Raw genomic sequence first — 18,809 nt, 5'->3', positions numbered from 1 at the left:
GTGGCAGACTCCTGGACTGTGTAAGAGGGAGACAGTGAGCTGAGCACCAGCATTCACTGCATTCTGCTTCTTGAATGTTGGTACCATGTGACCAGATGCCCCATGATCCTGCTTCTGTGACTTCACCACTATGACATAATGCAACTTCAAACTGTGAGCCAAAATAAACCCCTTTCCCCTATAAATTGCTTTTTCCAGGGTATTTTATCACATCAACAGGAAAGGTAACTAAGACAGTGTGTGGAGAATCACTGTGAGCTCTACTTTAACACTGGACCGGGGGATAGCAACTTTCTCAAACTTAAAAAGACCTAAGGAGGCTGGCTCACTTCCAGTGCAGGGAGGAAAGGTGAGCAGATTCCCCACCTCCATCTGGTCAGCATTTTTGTCATCTGTTTGCCAGGTGACATTACGCAGACTGTGCATTTTTGCATCTCTTCTCTCTTAACAACTCCTTGGGGACATCCTGCCTCTTTCTTTAATGGGATGAATGATGGTGACTACTCAGGACCCTTTCAGGAGAAAGGTCCGTGGAGATAAGAGGGAGAGACATGGAGATGCTTATGACAAGCGGCACAGTTTGCTTTATCATATGTGACCTCTGTTGAGTTTGCAGTGGAAACACATGGGACCATGTTTTGCTCCTTCATGTCTCGTTTTGTTTTTAAACCACATGATATAAGAATGGGAGGAAGGATAGAAATACCCCCATTTCCTCCCTGCATTTTGTCCTTTAAATTCACAGACTCTTGGGAGTGTACCCCAGCTATAATGAAAAATATAGAGGTTACAGTGAAAAAATTGTGGCTTACCAGACTAGCGGTGGGATTGATTTTCTTTGTCTCCACTTTCTTCTCTGATGTCAGTTTGCTGACGGATGCCTGAGCCATTTTCAATCTGAAACAGAAACAGGGGTTGGGGGATGAAAGGACAGGAAGAGAAGAAGAAGAAAAGGGAAGGGGCTGAGTTAGACAGGAATCCTAATGCAAAGCTCAGTGCTCAGGATTCTGAACACATAACCATGGGGACATATTCTGAGGAACGTGCTGTTAGCTAATCCTGTCACAGTGACACTTATCCACTGAATAGCTGTAAACCCCAGTGGAAAAGCCCACAACAACAGCTAAAACATAAACCTGTAGGGCACGGTATCATGCGGAATCCTGCATGTAATTGTAACTCACTGGTAAAGATTGGCATGTCTGAACATAACAAATCAAAGAAAAGGCACATTGTAAGTATTAACATACCATTTCCTCCTTTATATCTTTTTTTTTTTTTTTTTTTTTTTTTTTTGGTCTGTTGTTGCCCAGAGTGACATTATCTGAATTGGAACGGTAGCCAGAGGCTTTCCCTAGCTTTCTGCTATTACATTCTACCTCTGGCTTATCATGCTTCTCTGCTCAGCCACAGCTCAGTTTTCACTGGCGAGCCCATGGAGAGGACCAAGGGGAGGCTGTGCTTTTGTGAACAACACAGAAGTTTGGGGTGAAAAGAATTCTGTGTGCATAGGGCACTGTTCAGTGCTTGGGCCTATTATCTACACAGGAGAGAATGCTGGGACAGTTTTAGAAAATTAAAACTTTGAGAAAGCATATGAATACTATAAGTATCAAATTCATAAATTCACTGCAACAAAGTGAAAAGACAATCTAAGAAATGGAAAGAAAAACTGTGAATCATAAGATATCTGATATGGAGCTTTTGTCCAGAATATATATATATATATATATGAATACTTATCACTCAAATAAGATCAATTATGATGACTACAATTAATACATACATTAAATAATATATTTAATTTAATATAAATAAATATATTTACACAACAATCTCCCTACTTAAAGCTCATGAGGCAGAGGAGGGGCAGAAAGATTTTAAGAGCCAGAGGACCAGGACAGCTGGTAATGAGATAGTTCATCTAAAAACAGTCAGACAGACAGGTAAACTGACGGACAAATAAAGATGTTATTTTCTTTAAAAAAGAAATATTCTCTCCATACAATGTGCAAAGACTCTAGCAAATATTTCTTCAAAAATGACATACAAATGGTCCATAGGTGCATGAAAAGAATTATAATGTCATTAATAGATTCAACACACATAACAGTATCAAAAGGAGACTGGAAAGTTTTGAAATTATTGAGAGAGCTGATTGCTACAAAAAAAAAAACAGGAGATGAAATGGGGCTGAGTAATATATTAAATAAAATTCCATTTTACATGTATAACACTAATAGTGGTTATTTTTTCAAACTCTTGGAGAATGTGTAGTTCTAGTTCAACCTTCCTTCTTTTGGAACTCATCTTGTAGACCAGGTTGGCCTCAAACTCAGAAATCCGCCCGCCCCTGCCTCCCAAGTGCTGGGATTAAAGGCGTTCGCCACCACGCCCGGCGGCTTTCAACCTTCCTTATGCTGTGACTTTTTAATACAGTTCCTCATGTTGTGGTGATCCTCAACCATAAAATTATTTTTGTTGCTACTTCATTACTATAATTTTGCTAGTGTCATGAATCATAATATATACATATCTGTGTTTTCTGATGGTCTTAGGAGAACAACCCTGTGAAAAGGTCATTCAACCCTAAAGGGATTGCAACCCACATGTTGAGAACTACTGTTCTAGGTGATGAGAGCATGGGTTTTTACCTTTAATATTTCTCCAAAATTCTAAAACACATTAACACTTTAAAGATTGACTAATTCATAGACATTTAAAATCTAGCATTTTTTTTCCTTCAGAATTTCAAATAAAAAAAATAATCTGTCCCTTCATAACAGTCGTGTACTTGTTATCATCCACAAATGACTAGGTGGCTTGACACTGAGAGGGCTTGACACAACTGTTTAGAACACAGGTTCACCAATCCAGTCTTCCTGGCCACATGTAGAATATATCTACATTTCAACATGTTGACTGGTGCATCAGAAAAGTTAATAAAAATGAAACAAAGAGGATTAATATTTTATAGAACTCATGAAGAAATCTATTTGCAAAATTGCCCATAGACAACTGTGATAGGTCTGAGTGTCTACACCACATTGCCTACTAAAGCTTCCCATTGGAGGCAACAACTGTGGCTCTATCCAGCCAAGAAGAGAATGTATTAAGTGGATCAAATCCAGGTCAGACTGCACTTAATGGAGAATGACCATTAGAAGTTTTCAAACTTAAGATGATGGAGATGAAAATGAACCCTCAGCTTGTGGATTTTTTGTTTGCTTGCTTCGTTGTTTTTCAGGAGTTTGTTTGTTTGTTTGTTTGTTTTGTTTTTTGTTTGTTTTTTTGGGTTTTTGTTTTTATTTTTGTTTTTTGTTTTTTTTCCAGCTAGGATTCTGTTCAAAGAACAAGAACCATCTATCCCAGGGTCCCTAACTTAAAGGGAACATTTTTGGCTAATTTTTCATTATTCCTTTCTTCTACCTGTCAGGTCTGGTCCCTGCTTTCAGAGTTGGCCTTCCACCTGGCTTCAGCTTAGCACCACCCTCTCACTTCCTGAGTCTCTCGGTGGCCCGTGACCATCTTGGCCTCTTGGGGTCATCTGGATATCCATAATTGAAGCCAGGGAAGGGTTATGTAGGTTAAGACATCACGAGAGAGTCGGAACTAACCCACAATGCTGTCCCCTCCGTGACACTCTACCAGGGGCCAGTTACATAAGTGAGTACTTAGTGGGTAGAGTAGATTCAGTGGAAACTGCTTTTAAGGTTTATATACATTACTGGTGTTATGACCATTTTTAACTACTTCCCTATCACACCAGAGTGGAGTTTTTCCAAAATGGGAGACTCATCAGGTACAGTAGGACCAACTCCGTCTGTGGCATGTCTCAGCACTGCCGTCACATCCTCGGCACAGATCAGTGCTCTCTGCCAACGTCCTTGTACTGTTTGGTTTCCTAGCACTTAGCTCACTTCACCCACCTTTATCACCATCTAGACTCTGAAAATCTTGGAGTTTTGGCAAGGAGACTTAAAGAAAGGCTGCATGGGGGACAGGATGAGAGCCCAGACCGCTGAAGCAGTGTTAAAATAACCTAGCTCCTTTCAATCCATTCTACAGATTAAGATGGCCCCAGTTAGTAATGCATGACTCTAAGAATGTGGCTTCCTTTCTCCAACACTTTCAAATGATCCCCAGTCAGCGAGAGCATTGGTCAGAAAATACTTCTGACCAAGGGCCAGAGAGTAAATAGTTCTGTGTTTGGGGTTGTAGGTTGTGTTGTAGATGCTCTTACTGTAGTACAATATTAACACACACAGGGAAGAAGGGGGCCAGGCAGCGCTATGTTCTAATAATCCTCTTTATTCACAAGTGCTGGGAGTAAACCAGATTTGGCTCATAGGCTCTTATTTACCAATCTTTGAACTATAATATGTGATTCAAAGTCTTTATCATGGCAGCCTAATCTCACTCTGTTCTAAGTTTTATCTGCAGTTACTGTTTTAGATCTAAACTCATTTCCATAAGAACATGTTAGTTCAGTTTAGATCAATGTTCTTGGATAAGTCACTTAACTCCTCTGGCCACTGCTTCCTCATCTGTTAATAGTGGTACGACAGTACAACTAAGTATCATTGTGGATGTGGAAACTAAAGAAAGGTTGACACATGGTTACCTCCATCATGGCTGGACATGCCAGCCAGCTCAGGCACCACTCTTATCTAGCTCATTCCCATGTGTTCAAATGCCTTCCATTCTCATACTACTTGCTTAAGTGCAAAAGTCATGAACTCTTCCTTCATCTCTCCTAGCCAGGAGTAATTTCTCTTTTCTCAATGGAAAAAGCACTTCGTGACTCTCTTGAGGTACTTAAGGCTCTTCATCTCAGAGCTTGGCGTCTTATTTCTCTTCAGCCACTAGAACCATGAGAGGAGATCAACAGGCCTTCTGTGTACCTGGGACCCTCCCTATTCCAGTATCTATCCTGTGTCTGCACAAGTCAGTTCTAGCACATATCTGAGGGGCTGAATGTCTTTCTTTTTTAATCAAATTAGAAGTGTAGTAAAGACTTATTAATAGACTTACTTTCTGCATTGAGTTTTGGGGGAAAAATCCAAACATTTGGAAGTGTCCAGTTCTAGCTACTGATTAGCCTCATGAATAATGTGTAAGAGAAAAGGTACTGCAGGCCGCCTAACATGTGCTAAGTATTTATACATGCCAACTTAGGTATGCGTGCCAGCATCCCTGAAGGTATACATAGTATTTATCCATAAGGAGTGATGTTAGAAGAGTTATGTAACTTTACAGGTTTTCTATCAGGAGTTTTCTATCTCATCCAGGAGGTAAAGACATTTTTTTTTCCTTTTTGCATTTAACTGGAAATAGGCTAGCTAGACAATTCCTAGTTATACAGATGTTCTACCTCCTCCCCGATTCAATTGTTTAGGAAATTGCTTCTGAGATGTGGGTTCAATTTTTTGTTTCTGGTCTAAACATTTACTTTAGAATATCACACATAGTTGCTCATGATTGCTGGTAGTTTAAAGGAACCTAGATTTCGTGCTAAGAGTTATATGCTGAGACCTCCAAGTGTAATTTTAGATACAGGGGAAAGCATTCCAATGTGAGTATGTTTGAAAAAGAAAAAGTTGTAACTTCATCGCATAAATGCTTTAGCAAAATGTCTGGAAATCCTCCTATCCTTTCTTCTTCCTTTCTGTAATACATATGCTCCCTTGGGAGTCACTGCAGGCTCTAGCAAACCGAAATAGCTGCCAGTGTGTCCTGGGGAAAAGCATACATACAAGAAAGGATGTGTGTCTGATGCTCCTGCCTAGGGAAATACTCACAACTTTGGTTTCACACTGGAGCTACCTGGGTAATGAATTAGAATATAGGCATTGAACAATATGGTGACACATTAGACAGAGAAGACCAGCGACAGCATTTTAATATTATCTTCTTTAGGATTCTCTGAAGCAGAGATGGAATTGTCATTATGTCAAGAAAGATGCAATGTTTCAGTGGGCTTTGAGGATGTTATAGATGTCCCTCTTGGTCTTGCATCCATCTTCCACTAGGCTAGATGTTAGACAGCTCTGTCCGCTCGGCCTTGTGGCATTGGTTCAAATCTTAGGACATCTCTCTGGTATCCACAAAGTACTCTCTCCAGTTTGCTGAATCAAGTTGTTTTTTCATGGTTGGAGGAAACTGAGCTAGTGTCTAGGCACAATTCTAAATAAGTGACCTTCCACAACTCCCTGAAACCTATGAGGGCTGTGGGAACAGTTACCATTTTATCTTTCTTGACAGAATTCACTCACTAGGCATTTCTGAGTTCTTAATGGTAGAACCACACATAGCACATGATTAATAGTTATGAAAGTCACTCTGCACTGTCATAAAGAAACACAAGATGCAATGCATTACTCCTTAGTGGAAAAGGCAACTTCTTCACTGAGGCAGCAGATGATCACATGTCTGACTAGGTTTTGTGTTACTGACAAAGGGAAAGAAGGTAAACTGGAAAAGCCATGGAGGAGAATATGAAACAAAGCACACGAGTCCCATCCATTTGTCACAGGCAGTCAATGGGGCCATACTTAGACACACATACACTTTTAGCTCCATTTTTTTCTTGGAGTCTGACCCTCCCCTTACCACTATCCTTCTCCCTCTGCACTCATGGCCCCAGGTTCATTTCAGTACCCTTCACAAGACAAGAACACAACGTAGACCCTCAGCTTAGATGACTTGACTACTTCCATTTCAGGATTTCTCCCTTAAAAGTTATTCCATGATGAATTAACCTATGATTTTTACTTCCTGAAATGTGACATTTCCCCTATTCTGTGCCCAAGTAAGATATCTACTTACAACCCAAGATGTCCTCGAAAGGCCTGGATTTCAACAGCTACACAAATCAGCCACTTCGTAGCTCTTGAGGGTTATCACTTATAGTACCCAAACACACTTTGACTTGGAGTGATTAATTGCAGAACAAAGGCTGCTTCCATTGGCAGAGCTCCTTGTCCAGGCCACAGGGGAGTGGAAGTGGTGTGGGGCTAGACGTGCCCTGGAATGCATGATCAGTTAAAGCCAATCACTCTGCACTTGGTAGACATAACACCCTAGTCAACCCAGGGATGAGGTGCGGAGTGAAAGGCACCAGCACTGGATTTCCTCTCCTGGGAGAGGCACTGGGAGGCGGCTTGGAAATGAAGGATGCTGTGTCAAGTCTACAGATCACATGGAGAGGGACAGGCAGCCTCTGGAAGACAATCCCGACTCTGATACTGAAGACAGGCATGTGCTTGCAGATACTGATGACCCCACCTTTCAGTTTTGAAACCTCTACCACCTACTGAGTCTCACCAAAGACTAGAAGTGACACAGATTGTTTGTGCAGTAGCTGAAACTATATATATATATATATATATATATATATATATATATATATATATATATATGAATATGATTGTTTAGAGCAGAGAGCCTCCCTGGTGCCCCTCAGAGCCTCCCTGGTGCCCCTCAGATCTTACTACCTGGGTAGCCCCCTGCCCATGGTGGGAGCTGTCAGGAGTCCCACACAGAAGTGCTTTAGAAACATTCTGGCTGAGTGAAGACTTACTTTGCATTTCCATCAGTCTCTGCCAAGCTAGAGAAACCGAGTGTAGACAGACACTCTCTAAGGTCTTGCTTTGAGCACCAGAGGAGTTTGAGATTTGGAACAGCAATGGATCCCGAGGATTTTCACTGCCTTCTTTTATTTTTTTCTTACTTTTATTTTGTATTTTTTGAAACAAATTGAAAGTGATGCGCTCAAAGAACAGAGTTGGGGATTATTTGACTCCAGTCGTTGGATCTTTCTTGTTCTGGTCATGTCTGTTCCTTTGGACACATTTATTAAGATTGTGTATCTTTGGACACAAATGATGTACATGGGACTTATTTGAAAATGAAAATAAACTAAGACGTCTCACTTACCAGCCATAGACAGAAAATTTTATAATCGGTTTTGGCATGGCCAAATAAACATAGCAACTGTGTGTGTGTGTTCAGCATTAATTGAGCATCTGCTGTATATAAGGAAGTAGAAAATGCTATAGAGAAAATAAAAATCATACAGACTTTGCATTTAAATTCTTGGGCATACAACTGATTTAAGAAATAGAGTTATTAGTACCAAAACAAATGAAAAATAAATCATAAAGTGCTCAAGTTAATAGCATAGTGAAATCTCCAGAATTTTTCAGGAAAGACAGAACTTCATGGAGGAAGTGGTCTGAAATCACTACATTAAATGTTTAGAACAGTCTTATTCCTATGTGTGTGTCACCTGAGACATAGTGGGTATTTATGTGTTTCAGTCAGTGTCATAATAGGTAGTTTTAAAGCATATGTTTATGTACTCAACCTTAAACGAGAATATGGAAATACATGAAAACGTAGGGTGTGTTGAACAAATAGAGAAGGCAGTATTTAATCAGCCTGATCCCAGGGCCATACTACGCAATTCTTCTATAACGTGTGTTAACCACACACCCCTTCACATACCCTCACTCACTCCTTTTTCAAGGAACAGAATTCATCTGTTCTGTCAACATGTAAGTTTTTTTTTCCCACAGATTTCAGAAAATCAGGGTTTGAGGAGAGCTTCAAGATAACCTAAGTCTTGTCGTTTCCAAACTTCGCTAAATAGTAACTTCTGGGGAGGTGTTCCCAAATGTTCATGTCCCATATTTAAGGTAAGCAGAGTCAAGACATTTATCAAGTCTTAGTCAAACACAGAACATAGTTTGGAAACTGTTCCTAAGACCACAGGCTTCGGGCACCAATCCCATTGGATCCTGACTCAATAAATGGGCCATTTCCGCAATGCATTTTGGTGATCCCAAGGGTCTCCCTAATTAGGAAGCCAGTGATCTCAAATATCTGCCCCTTGCTTCTGTTTCCCCTTCAAGTCTACTGGAGGTGGCCTTTTGTAAATTAATGATACTCTCAAAGCCAAAGTCCTCTCTATTTCCACATTTTCCTGAGATCATCTTCTTCTCCACAATCACAAGGAATCTTTAATGCCCATTTAATAACATTTGCCTGTACTATGAGGCCTTTTCCATGTATGTACTGGGCTCTGTGCCAGTTATTTTGCCACCACAGGCACAATAGAAAACAGGATTATATTCCAGAGACCATGGGAAGAAGATAAGAAATTAAAGTATATTAAGGTAATATGAATTAAATGCTAAAAGAAGGTGTGATGGGTATTCTTGGTTGTCAAGTTGACTGGAATTAACTAAAACCCAGGCTGTGGTGTTCTCCTGGATCGTATGAGATGGGAAGACCCACCCTAAATCCAGATCTTTTGAGGTAGGAAGATCCACCTTAGATCTGAGCCACACCTTCTGGTGGCAGTCTATATAAAAGACGTGGAAGAAGAAAGCTCTTATTTTTTGCCAGCAAGGTCATCTCTTCACTGACATTAGAACCTACCTCTTCAGAATTGCACTGTTTGTTAAATAAAGGCTGTTTGAGACATTCAGCCTCATGAGCTAAACAATTACTGGACTTTTTGATTTTCTATCCAGAGACAGACACTGTTGGAATAGTAGGGCCATAACCTGAAAGCCATGATAGTAAATTCCATTTGTTTGTATGTATATATGTATGTATGTATGTATGTATGTATGTATGTATGTATGCATGTAACCTATCAGTTCTGTTTCTCTAAAGAGTCCTGACTAATACAGATGTCAACAACATCAACAGCAATAACATCATCAACAACAAAACCTGGTTACGAACTGGTGGGAAAAAGCAATTCTATTTAGGAAAATTGCAAAAGAGTTTTAAAAGAGCTGTTTTTGAAGGATAAGTATGTTTTGGTTAACAGGAAGTAGCTGAGAACCAGGAAGAGTAAGAAGGCAAGAAAGTCCAGGTGTGAGAAACAGCAGGATCACTGCAGTAGGTGCAGAGTGGGGAGCTACAGAGAAGGGGCGGCAAAGTGAGTACGTTGTAGGTTCTAGGTTTTTACTCCTCAGTCTTCTGGTTACTGGAGAAACAAACTGCAATGCTGGCAAGTCACTTACTTCTCTGTGTTTATTTTAAAATAGCAATAAAACTTCCTTTGCAGGTTTCGAGAACCCAGAATGGACCAACCATGGCTACGATTCCCTCCCATTATTTCATCACCACTGAGAAACAGCATATCCAGAGTTATGTGAATGGAACCCTAAGAGATGTCAAGGCAAAAGGAGAAAGCTCGTGGGTGGCAGAAGAACAATTAGGATGATGAATTTCTAATGTGGGGCAGAGCTTCCATAGATATGAGGTGAAGGCAGAGCTTCTGTGGATATGAGGTGAAGACCAGTAACCACAGAGCAAGCAAAAATGGAAAGGATCAGAATGGGATGGAGAAATCGTGTTGGAGGTCTGATAATAAAGTGGGTTTCCAGCTCACTTGGCAGTGCCAAGACAAGGATACTGTTGTGACTGAAAACTGGACAAGCTGTGAGAGGCAGGCCTCAGTTAGGAAGGAATGATCCCTGGTTGGGACATAGTGATTTGCAGAGGAAGGCTGGGTATCCTCTTGATAATGCAATAGGAGATTCAGGCCTAAGCCTTAGAAAATATATCCATTTTGGATAGGAAGATTTAGGAGGCCAAGGCAGAAGTGATGGGCAAAACTGTATTTCCAGGAAATACTTTACCATGTAAATATATGGATTCTTGCAGTACTGTACTACAGTCAATGGTGCGTAAGTGGGTGGAGGGGTGACCTTGTTCAGTCTTTAGTCCTAGAGCAACACGATCAGTATGGGTCTCTGGGAACAGCCTTTGGGATCACAGAACCCAGTCTGGATCTATCTGTTATGCTCTAAGGCTGTGGTAGTTGCATAACTAACCATAACAGCTTCAAGGGCTATACTCAAAACAAAACCCTGTTGGTCTTCAGTTGGAGCTAAGAAAACAGGGTAAGTAGCTTTCTGTTCTCCCATGGTGTAAACTATCGCTATGCATATAATGAAATGTCTTATTTGCATTTGCCTGTAACATTTACGAAACTTCTTGTTCACTCCTCACTGGCCCATTATGGGCTTTTTAAATGGTACTTTTAAAGTTTGCCTTGGCTCGGGGTGAAGCATTTGCATGGACATTATTCCTGGAGTCCTGGTTCCCCTGGGTCATATTCACCTTCTGCTAATTCATAGCTCACTGTGTGGTTTGTGTGCATGGGTGGGCATATGTGGGGAAAAGTCTGAAGAGATCCTAACTGGTGAAATGTTTTAGAAGCAAGGATCCATGGAACAGACAATTAAACAATTAAAAAATGCAGAAAATTTTAGGATATCTTCTTGCAGTTGTTATGCACGTGATTGGATAATATTTGGATTTAATAGGTGGAAAAGGTATGTATTAAAAGTCCATGAAGTGTTTGACTATTACGAGATTCAGATGCAAAAAGTATATGAAGAGGTAAAACCAATTCGAAGTTGCCACTGAGAGTGAAATACGGTCTTGGTGAACTGTAAAAGTCTGCTAAACATCATGCTGCAGCGACATGAGCACAGAAATCGCTTCTGTGTGTACATCCCCGATTTATAAAATGAGCCCTTCAAGATGAATATTAGAACTTTGCAATAAACCACAAAACGTGGAGAGTGATATTGTGCCTGTCAAAGCCTGGAGGGCAGCGTCAACTCTTCTTGTCCCAGTCATGTATCAGACGTTTGGTTTGAAACAATTTCCATTATCATCCTTAATAAGCTCAAGCAAAAGTGAGGACCGGCCATTAGCTCAAAACTGCACTGGTTTTAGAATACCAGAAAAGTCACATCCTGAATCATAATGATTTCAGCTAGAAGAGAGCAGCGCTAATGCCTCGTCCCGGCTTCTTCCCAAGACTCACACTTTATTGGCTCCCTACACAGTGAGCATCTGGCCTAAAGTTGCACAGCGAATTAATGGCAAAGTGAATGGGGAGACATTTTGAGAACTGACCTCTGTCTAGAGGTCCCTTTCATACTACTGAGCACAGTTTGTACTCTGAAGGGATAGGAGAAGGAACCAGAAAGCTTCACTGGGGGAATTAAGTGTCACCACTGGAGGCCACACAATGATACAAGAGGGAACCTTCTGGATTTGTGCTTAGACATGGGAACATGCTCTTTTGCCTAATACTGGCTTAAATGTTGAAGAAAATATAAAGCCACTAATATACTCCTATCTAGTAAATTGCTTTTCTAATGGCATAGCTAATATGACGATAAACCATGTCCCCAGAAAATCCTCTCTCTCCTCTTACCCACAGGGTTTCGTTTACTATTTAATGGCATAGCAACAATGAGCATTTTAATACAACATTTAGAGAGTACTCTAGCTTTACAGTTTTATAGCTTTATAATTAGCTTGCTATGGAGGCACATGGGTCTGAATGTTGTACTAGCCTAATGCATATTCATGAAATCTGCACTAAGCAGAAAAATAAGTAAATATTCTGTTACCTAAAATTAACCTCAAGTGGCTTAAAGCAGTCGAATACTTTCATTTCATTTGGAAGTGGGGTTAAAACAAACAACATTTACCTTTGGGTCTTTCTCTTTGAAAACACAATTATTGATTACTTTTTTCCAGTAACTTCTTGGGTTTCAATTGGCCTTCAGACACATTTACAAGTCACGTGATCTTAATTTCTTGTGATGAGATACCAGACCACATTTTGCCCCCAGCAGTTACATGATATCAGCCTTTCATTTGGCTATGGATTTTGTTTGTTAGAATGCTTTTGAAGAACTCTGGTGAATGATGTTATATTGCTTCACTGCATTTAGTGTTACTGAGATTCAATAAGTTTCTGGGAAAACTATAGTTAAAAATATAAATATCAAATAATGACACTTTCATTAAATAAGTGTCAAAGCAAAGCAATTGTATTATTTCTAATTTCATTATAACAAGTCAACTTAAGTTAGTTTGCTTATTTTACACTAATCAATAATGCCACTTAAGAGCCTAAAAGCTAAATTCCTTATCATGAAAAAAAAAAAAAAACCCTGTATAATAGGAAAATCCTGGATAATCAACTTAATTGGTTGAATGGATGTGCTAAGATGTCTTTAATGGTAGAGTTTTCTAAGCATGCTGCTTCCAAAAATCTTTCCCAAACGTAAAGTTCAGAGATGTTTTATGCTGACCCTTCCTTGGTGATCCATCTCCCCAGAGCAGAGCTGCAATGAAGAGACCCCAGAAATGATCAGTGAAGGCTTTTGGGAAGTCATGACCCTGGGGAGGTGCTGCTTTACAGAGTGTGAAGCAAGCAATTCCCCAGCCATACCCAGGAAGCAGTGCTGTGAACGCGCAGGCTGGGAATCAGAGAAAAGGTCACTCTGAAAGATGACTGGGCGGGCGCCACCTCAGCGAACCCACAGATAGCGAGTGTGGGGGCAGGGTGTGATATAGTTTAAGATTTCTACAGGTTTTTGTTTTTGTTTTTAAAAAAAAACAATAAGCAATTAATTATCTTCTCTGCCTTTGCTTCTTTGTTCTGGACCATTTTTCAGGGCTCCAGAGAAAACTCATTAAGAACTACCCTCAAAATCTGAGAAGAAAATCCCCAAACAAAGACTGTATGTATGGATGTTCAGAACTGCCTGCAGCCCAGCAAGGGTGTGGAGATGGAGTGGCCTGGTAATGAACCACAAGTTCGCATTAGATCAAGGAGAAGAGCATCACTCTTCTAGCCTCAGAAAGACTCTATCCTATGGAGGTTAATTTAGGTTACATTACCATAGGTGAGAATGCAGACTTGGGTATACTTTTCAGGGTTTTTTTTTTTCCTCCATATGTTCAACAAGCTACTTTCTCAATGTCTGCTAATTTTTAAATTCTTAACACCTAGTAGTTCACACTTAACATAAGACTTCTTTGTGCATTCGATGTATCTATGCCATAATGGTCCAGGTGGAGTAACTCTCCAAGGCAATACTTCAAATGCTTGTGTCTCTGTGTTGTCACCAGGAGAGTCCTCTCTACTCACTGTGACATACAGTGATGTGTCAGTCACGGTCACCTTGCTGTGCTGAATGTCATCTGTCTCTGCATTACTTTATCTGCATCATGAGTTGTCTGATTTTAAACATTTAAAATGTCTTTCTTTCTTTTTCAGATGGAGTCTCAGTCCAAACCCAGGATGTCCTCAAAACTCACGATCCTCTTGCCTCAACCTCCTGTAGCCTGGGATTATAGACACGGACCTTCGCACATTGATTGACTACACTCAGTCTTAATTCTCTTGTTCCTGAATGAGGTAATGCTGGGATGATATGCAGATAAATAGACTTTAGAAAAAAAAGTTTTAAGGCAAGGTTTCATGCTGTACCCCAGGCTTGCCTGGAACCCACTTTATATTCTAGGCTGGCCTTGAATTCACAGCCATTTCCTTCTCTAGACTTCTACGTGCTAGAACTGCAGGTATGGCCTTTCACACCCAGCCCCAGATGAAAAAGAATTTTAACCTAATTTAGAAAAAAAATAGGGGTTGGGCTCTTTCTTAAAAAAAAAAATCCTTGAGAAATATTTAGAGATATAATAATATTGAATCAAAATCTCTACATCTTCATCTTGATAAGAGCAATATAAAGCATAACACATGTTAGTGTGCATTGTCTTCATATAGAAATACCCTCAAATATAGCATTTTTTTGCAAATTAGAGAACAAGTATACTAATTGTGGAGTTTTGTGTCTCAGTGTTTTCGGCAGTGGACAGTCTCTTTCACTTTGACTTTGTACAACCCTCTTTTTCTTTCTCTATCCTCTTGAACAACAACAGCCTCATACTTGCTCCTCAGGAGTTAGAGATAAGACCTGCTTACAGTTCCAGTCCTTTATGGGTTAGTCATGGCAGCCTTGAGTGCTGCAGTTTAACAAAAATGTTTTCGTTCTGAAAAACAGGGCTAAAGTCTCTCTCTCTCTCTCTCTCTCTCTCTCTCTCTCACACACACACACACACACACACACACACACACACACACACACACACACACATACACCACACACACACACACACAGTGCCTATGTTCATAGCTGACTTTTTTCTTTTACCCCCCCCCCCCCCAACTAATAAAATCAAGAGGCTGCAGGGCGGCCAAGGGAGCGGCACAGTTTGATGTCCTCAGCAGGATACAGGGAGTCAGAAGTGATGCTGTAAATTCAGCGTGGGGCTTCAACACTGTGTGAAGTGTGGCCTGAGCCGGGAGAGTTCCCTTTGATGCAAATGCAGTATATTAATGGGGAAAAGCATTCACTTTTATTTGTCTGTACTGTCTGCCACAGCAAGGCTGCCTCATTTAGCTTGGGCCGATGTGAAAATACACAGAGAAGCAATCTGTTGCAAATTAGCACAACTCGCCTTTCATTTACTAGCTAGTAATTGGAAGGGGCTAAGAGAATGGAGCTTTATCAGATCATGTGAATGTATCTTGCCCATAAGGGCTGCAAGTTCTCCCTGAATTTCTCTGGGAACTCTGAGACAAGAATCCTTCTTAGATGTTGACTTGATGCAAAAGAAAAGAGCGACAACTGTGAGCCAGGCACACTTCATGGGCCTTGGATAGTTGCTCAGGAGGCATTCATGCCTCATCCAGCCTTACCTTTCTTTAGATATGTTCTTACTCTCCCGCTTCCAAATGGTCTTGAAGTCACTGCAGAACTCAAACCACACCATAAACACATAGCTGGGGGTGACCTCCTTCTCTCCAGTCTTTGGCTTCATTCCAAAATATCCCACTGTTGTTTCAAAACTGCAGAAGGTAGGGGGAAACATAGAGGGGATACGTGACTGTCAACACTAAAACCCATTAGGGTGCTGAGAAGGGACACTGTGGGCAGCTTCTCACATGTCTATTCCCCGACACAGGAGTCAGGGTTCACAGTTACTGGAGAGTACTCAAAACCCCAGGAAGCCTAAATACAACTGCCAATAGATTCATCATGATTGCGAAAGCTACTGGGCCCATCTTACCTGTGTGAACTGAAGAACAGTACAATTCCAGGGGTTTAGTAACTTAAGCTTAAGTTTACTCTCCATCTTAAGTGCAAGTCAAGTTTTCTGATCTTTGCTCTGTATTTAATGACTACATGTCAGACCATGACATATTGACTGTCCCAATAATAGGAGCCAGCTAGATGGGCAATTGGGAACATGAAAAATAGGGACACTTTTGTCCCCTCTGCATTTTGGCATGTTCTAGTTCTTGGCTCCATCATTTGGCACCTTACACTCACTGTTTCAAGAGTAAAATAAGAAATTTACACTGTATAGCCTTTAACTTGACAATGATGGAAGAATATAAACTACCAACATACAATAAATAGATAAATAAATAAATAAATAAATACATACATACATACATACATAAATGAATAACAACAAAGAGACATTCTTGTGAACTTAACAAGGGTTTGAAAAACAATCTCCAATCAGGTTAGACAGGAGCTCAGGCCTTTCTAAGGTAGACTCTTGGATAATGCTGTGACCTGCCCCGTGAAGGCATGCTGTCCACTTGCCTGCCTGGGCCTCCCAAGCTGCCCTCCATGGAGGCACTAGCTTGGAAGCGATTTATAGCTCTGAACTGAGTCTTTTCCCCCTCCCTCACCCTCACCCACTCCAAGCTTCATAGGCTCATTTGCCAAGAGCAAATACTCTTAAACAGCCCCCTTTCAAGGGTGTCGGAAAGTAATCAAAGCAGGACTGGCCAGCCAGGTTCATTACTCAATACTCTATCATCTGCTCAGGCATGGTGTTTTTTTGTGGCCATCCTGAATACTGAGTTTCTAATGGGACTCTATTCGGTGGTGATTGTAAAACCCCGAAGCCCTGTGACTATTATAGAGCATACTTTCATCTCCTCCTCGGTTATTGGGCAATATGTATCTCATAAGGTTTTATCACATTTCACAGATGAACTGTTAATTGATTCCATGGCTACGATTAGGTGAGATCCAAGCTGGAACTGCTGCTCCAAGTCTCATAAATTCTGTGTGCTTCTGTAAATAACAAATCTGTTTTTAATGCAAATTAAAACTACTGGCCAGGGAATTTGGCTCCTAGTTATTAAAAGACTACAAGTGTTTAAATGGAGAAAGGCAATGATGAGAGTAATCTCTGAAGGACTTTCTAATAATCCCAAATGCACATATTGTGAAGCAAAATCAGTAATCATAGAGAGTAGTGAAGTCTATTCTTTCCCTACATCTACAGCTGTCAAAATACTGACAAAATCAAATGAGTGTTCTATATCCTATATTCTTGCATCGTTCACCATGGAATTTACATTGATTGTACTATGAGGATATATAGAAACTTAAACAACCAAAGAGGCAGGCTGTGGATTTCATACTGGGTTATTGGGTTTGGATCTAGAGCGGCCAGGCAGGTTAACATTTCCAATATTCTCATTCTATCCTACAGATGAGACAATGGAGTTCTGGGAAGACCGAATGTCCCCATTCACCATCAGAGCTGGGTCTCCATTCAGGTTCCTGACTCCCTGTGAGACACATGTCCTGCTCTCCCCTTCAGTTGTTTATGGGCACTGACACAGGCACCTCCCACACAGAACACTCACTTCCTCCCATCCTCCTTTAGACTCATGTGTCACACATGAGCATGGGTCACCCCAGGAGGGCACACCATCATTTTCCCCCTTCTTTCTTTCTGTCCACTTTCTACACAGAAATGGGCTTGTATGTACACTGACACAGGAGAAAGTATTTCACTTTGTATCCAGAGGACTCATTATCTTCCTATCTCATAGCAGGGTGTAGTGTTGAGCATACATGACTAATCGCCAGGATTCCTCCATCGCCTGAACACCACCTCTGTATTATCTGGAACCCACATTTGGACACACTAGAAAAACCGGTGCAGTCTCAGAAGCAACAGTGTTGCTGACATTTAACACAAATATGTCAGTGGCCTGGGGATTTCTCTTTCCAAAACTTTGTCTTCTTAGCCTCTTGCTCTGTGTGTGTGTGTGTGTGTGTGTGTGTGTGTGTGTGTGTGTGTGTGTGTGTGTTTTCAAGGGGTTGGATTTGGGAGGCCTTGCTCACCTCTGTCAGAAGAGCTGAAAATTAAAAGACATGCTGGATTTCAGCATGTTTCCCCTAAGTGTTTTGGGAACCCGGACAGCAAGTGACTGTTCAGAAGAAGCAAGTACAATCCAGGGTCTGCTTTGATGATGGCACAGCAATGCTGACAGACAGAGCCACTCTGAGGAGGTGCCTGCCTCATTTGACCCCAGTGATTCCTTTCTATTGAAGACAAAGCTCAGCACTGCACTATGAACCTACCATGTCTGATAATGTCCAGACTACTGCCCTCTCCAGCCAAAATGTTCTTCACAAAACTTCAGTTTTGGTTTACACAACAGTGCACCGAAAACTTGAAATTTGGACAAGAAAAAAAAATCACTGATATTTAATTGCCAGGGGGACTCTTCTCCAACAGACAGCAGACAAAGGATGCTGCGTGCTTCTTGAAATGTCCAATTCTCAGAACATAACTCCCAAATAGCATTCAACTTTTTAAAAAAGATTAATTTCTAATCATATGTTTTGTTTTATACCAACTTATTTCATCTCACTTTAAAGTGGTCTCCAACTCTACTCCATTACATTTCCTCGTCTGATCTACATCCTTTTAATTTGGCCAAACATTTTTTTTTTTTTTTTTTTAAGGACAGATGATGAAGTGCCCAGAGCCAAAAAACAAAGTGCTCTCTATACTTGACGTGGAGATGCTGGAGTGGAACACTTCCCCTCACTGTTCATTCTCTCATGTGTGCCTTCAGAAACTGC

General features: G+C 40.8%; 1 protein-coding gene and 1 long non-coding RNA gene across 11 annotated transcripts in view; one reads left to right on the top strand and one right to left on the bottom strand.

Annotated features, from left to right (window-relative positions):
• Positions 1–18,809, bottom strand: part of Fmn1 (formin 1) — a 389,105-nt gene that overhangs the window by 8,009 nt on the left and 362,287 nt on the right. For all 10 annotated transcript variants that reach the window (XM_011239295.2, XM_011239294.2, NM_010230.2 and 7 more), the window contains 2 exons: positions 15,602–15,751; positions 813–897 (listed from right to left, as the gene is read on the bottom strand). In XM_011239295.2, the coding sequence (XP_011237597.1) occupies positions 813–897; positions 15,602–15,751 (235 nt within the window). The remainder of the gene's footprint in view (positions 1–812; positions 898–15,601; positions 15,752–18,809) is intronic.
• 4930533B01Rik (RIKEN cDNA 4930533B01 gene) lies at positions 210–17,707 on the top strand. The gene is made up of 6 exons (NR_040614.1): positions 210–349; positions 8,580–8,699; positions 9,845–9,955; positions 13,512–13,742; positions 14,117–14,257; positions 17,422–17,707. It is a non-coding gene; the product is annotated as an RIKEN cDNA 4930533B01 gene (long non-coding RNA).

Source organism: Mus musculus, chromosome 2 (assembly GCF_000001635.26).
Source record: "Mus musculus strain C57BL/6J chromosome 2, GRCm38.p6 C57BL/6J".
NCBI lineage: Eukaryota > Metazoa > Chordata > Mammalia > Rodentia > Muridae > Mus > Mus musculus.
The sequence above is the reverse complement of the archived record's forward strand: the minus strand, read 5'-3'. Positions and strand labels throughout refer to the sequence as shown.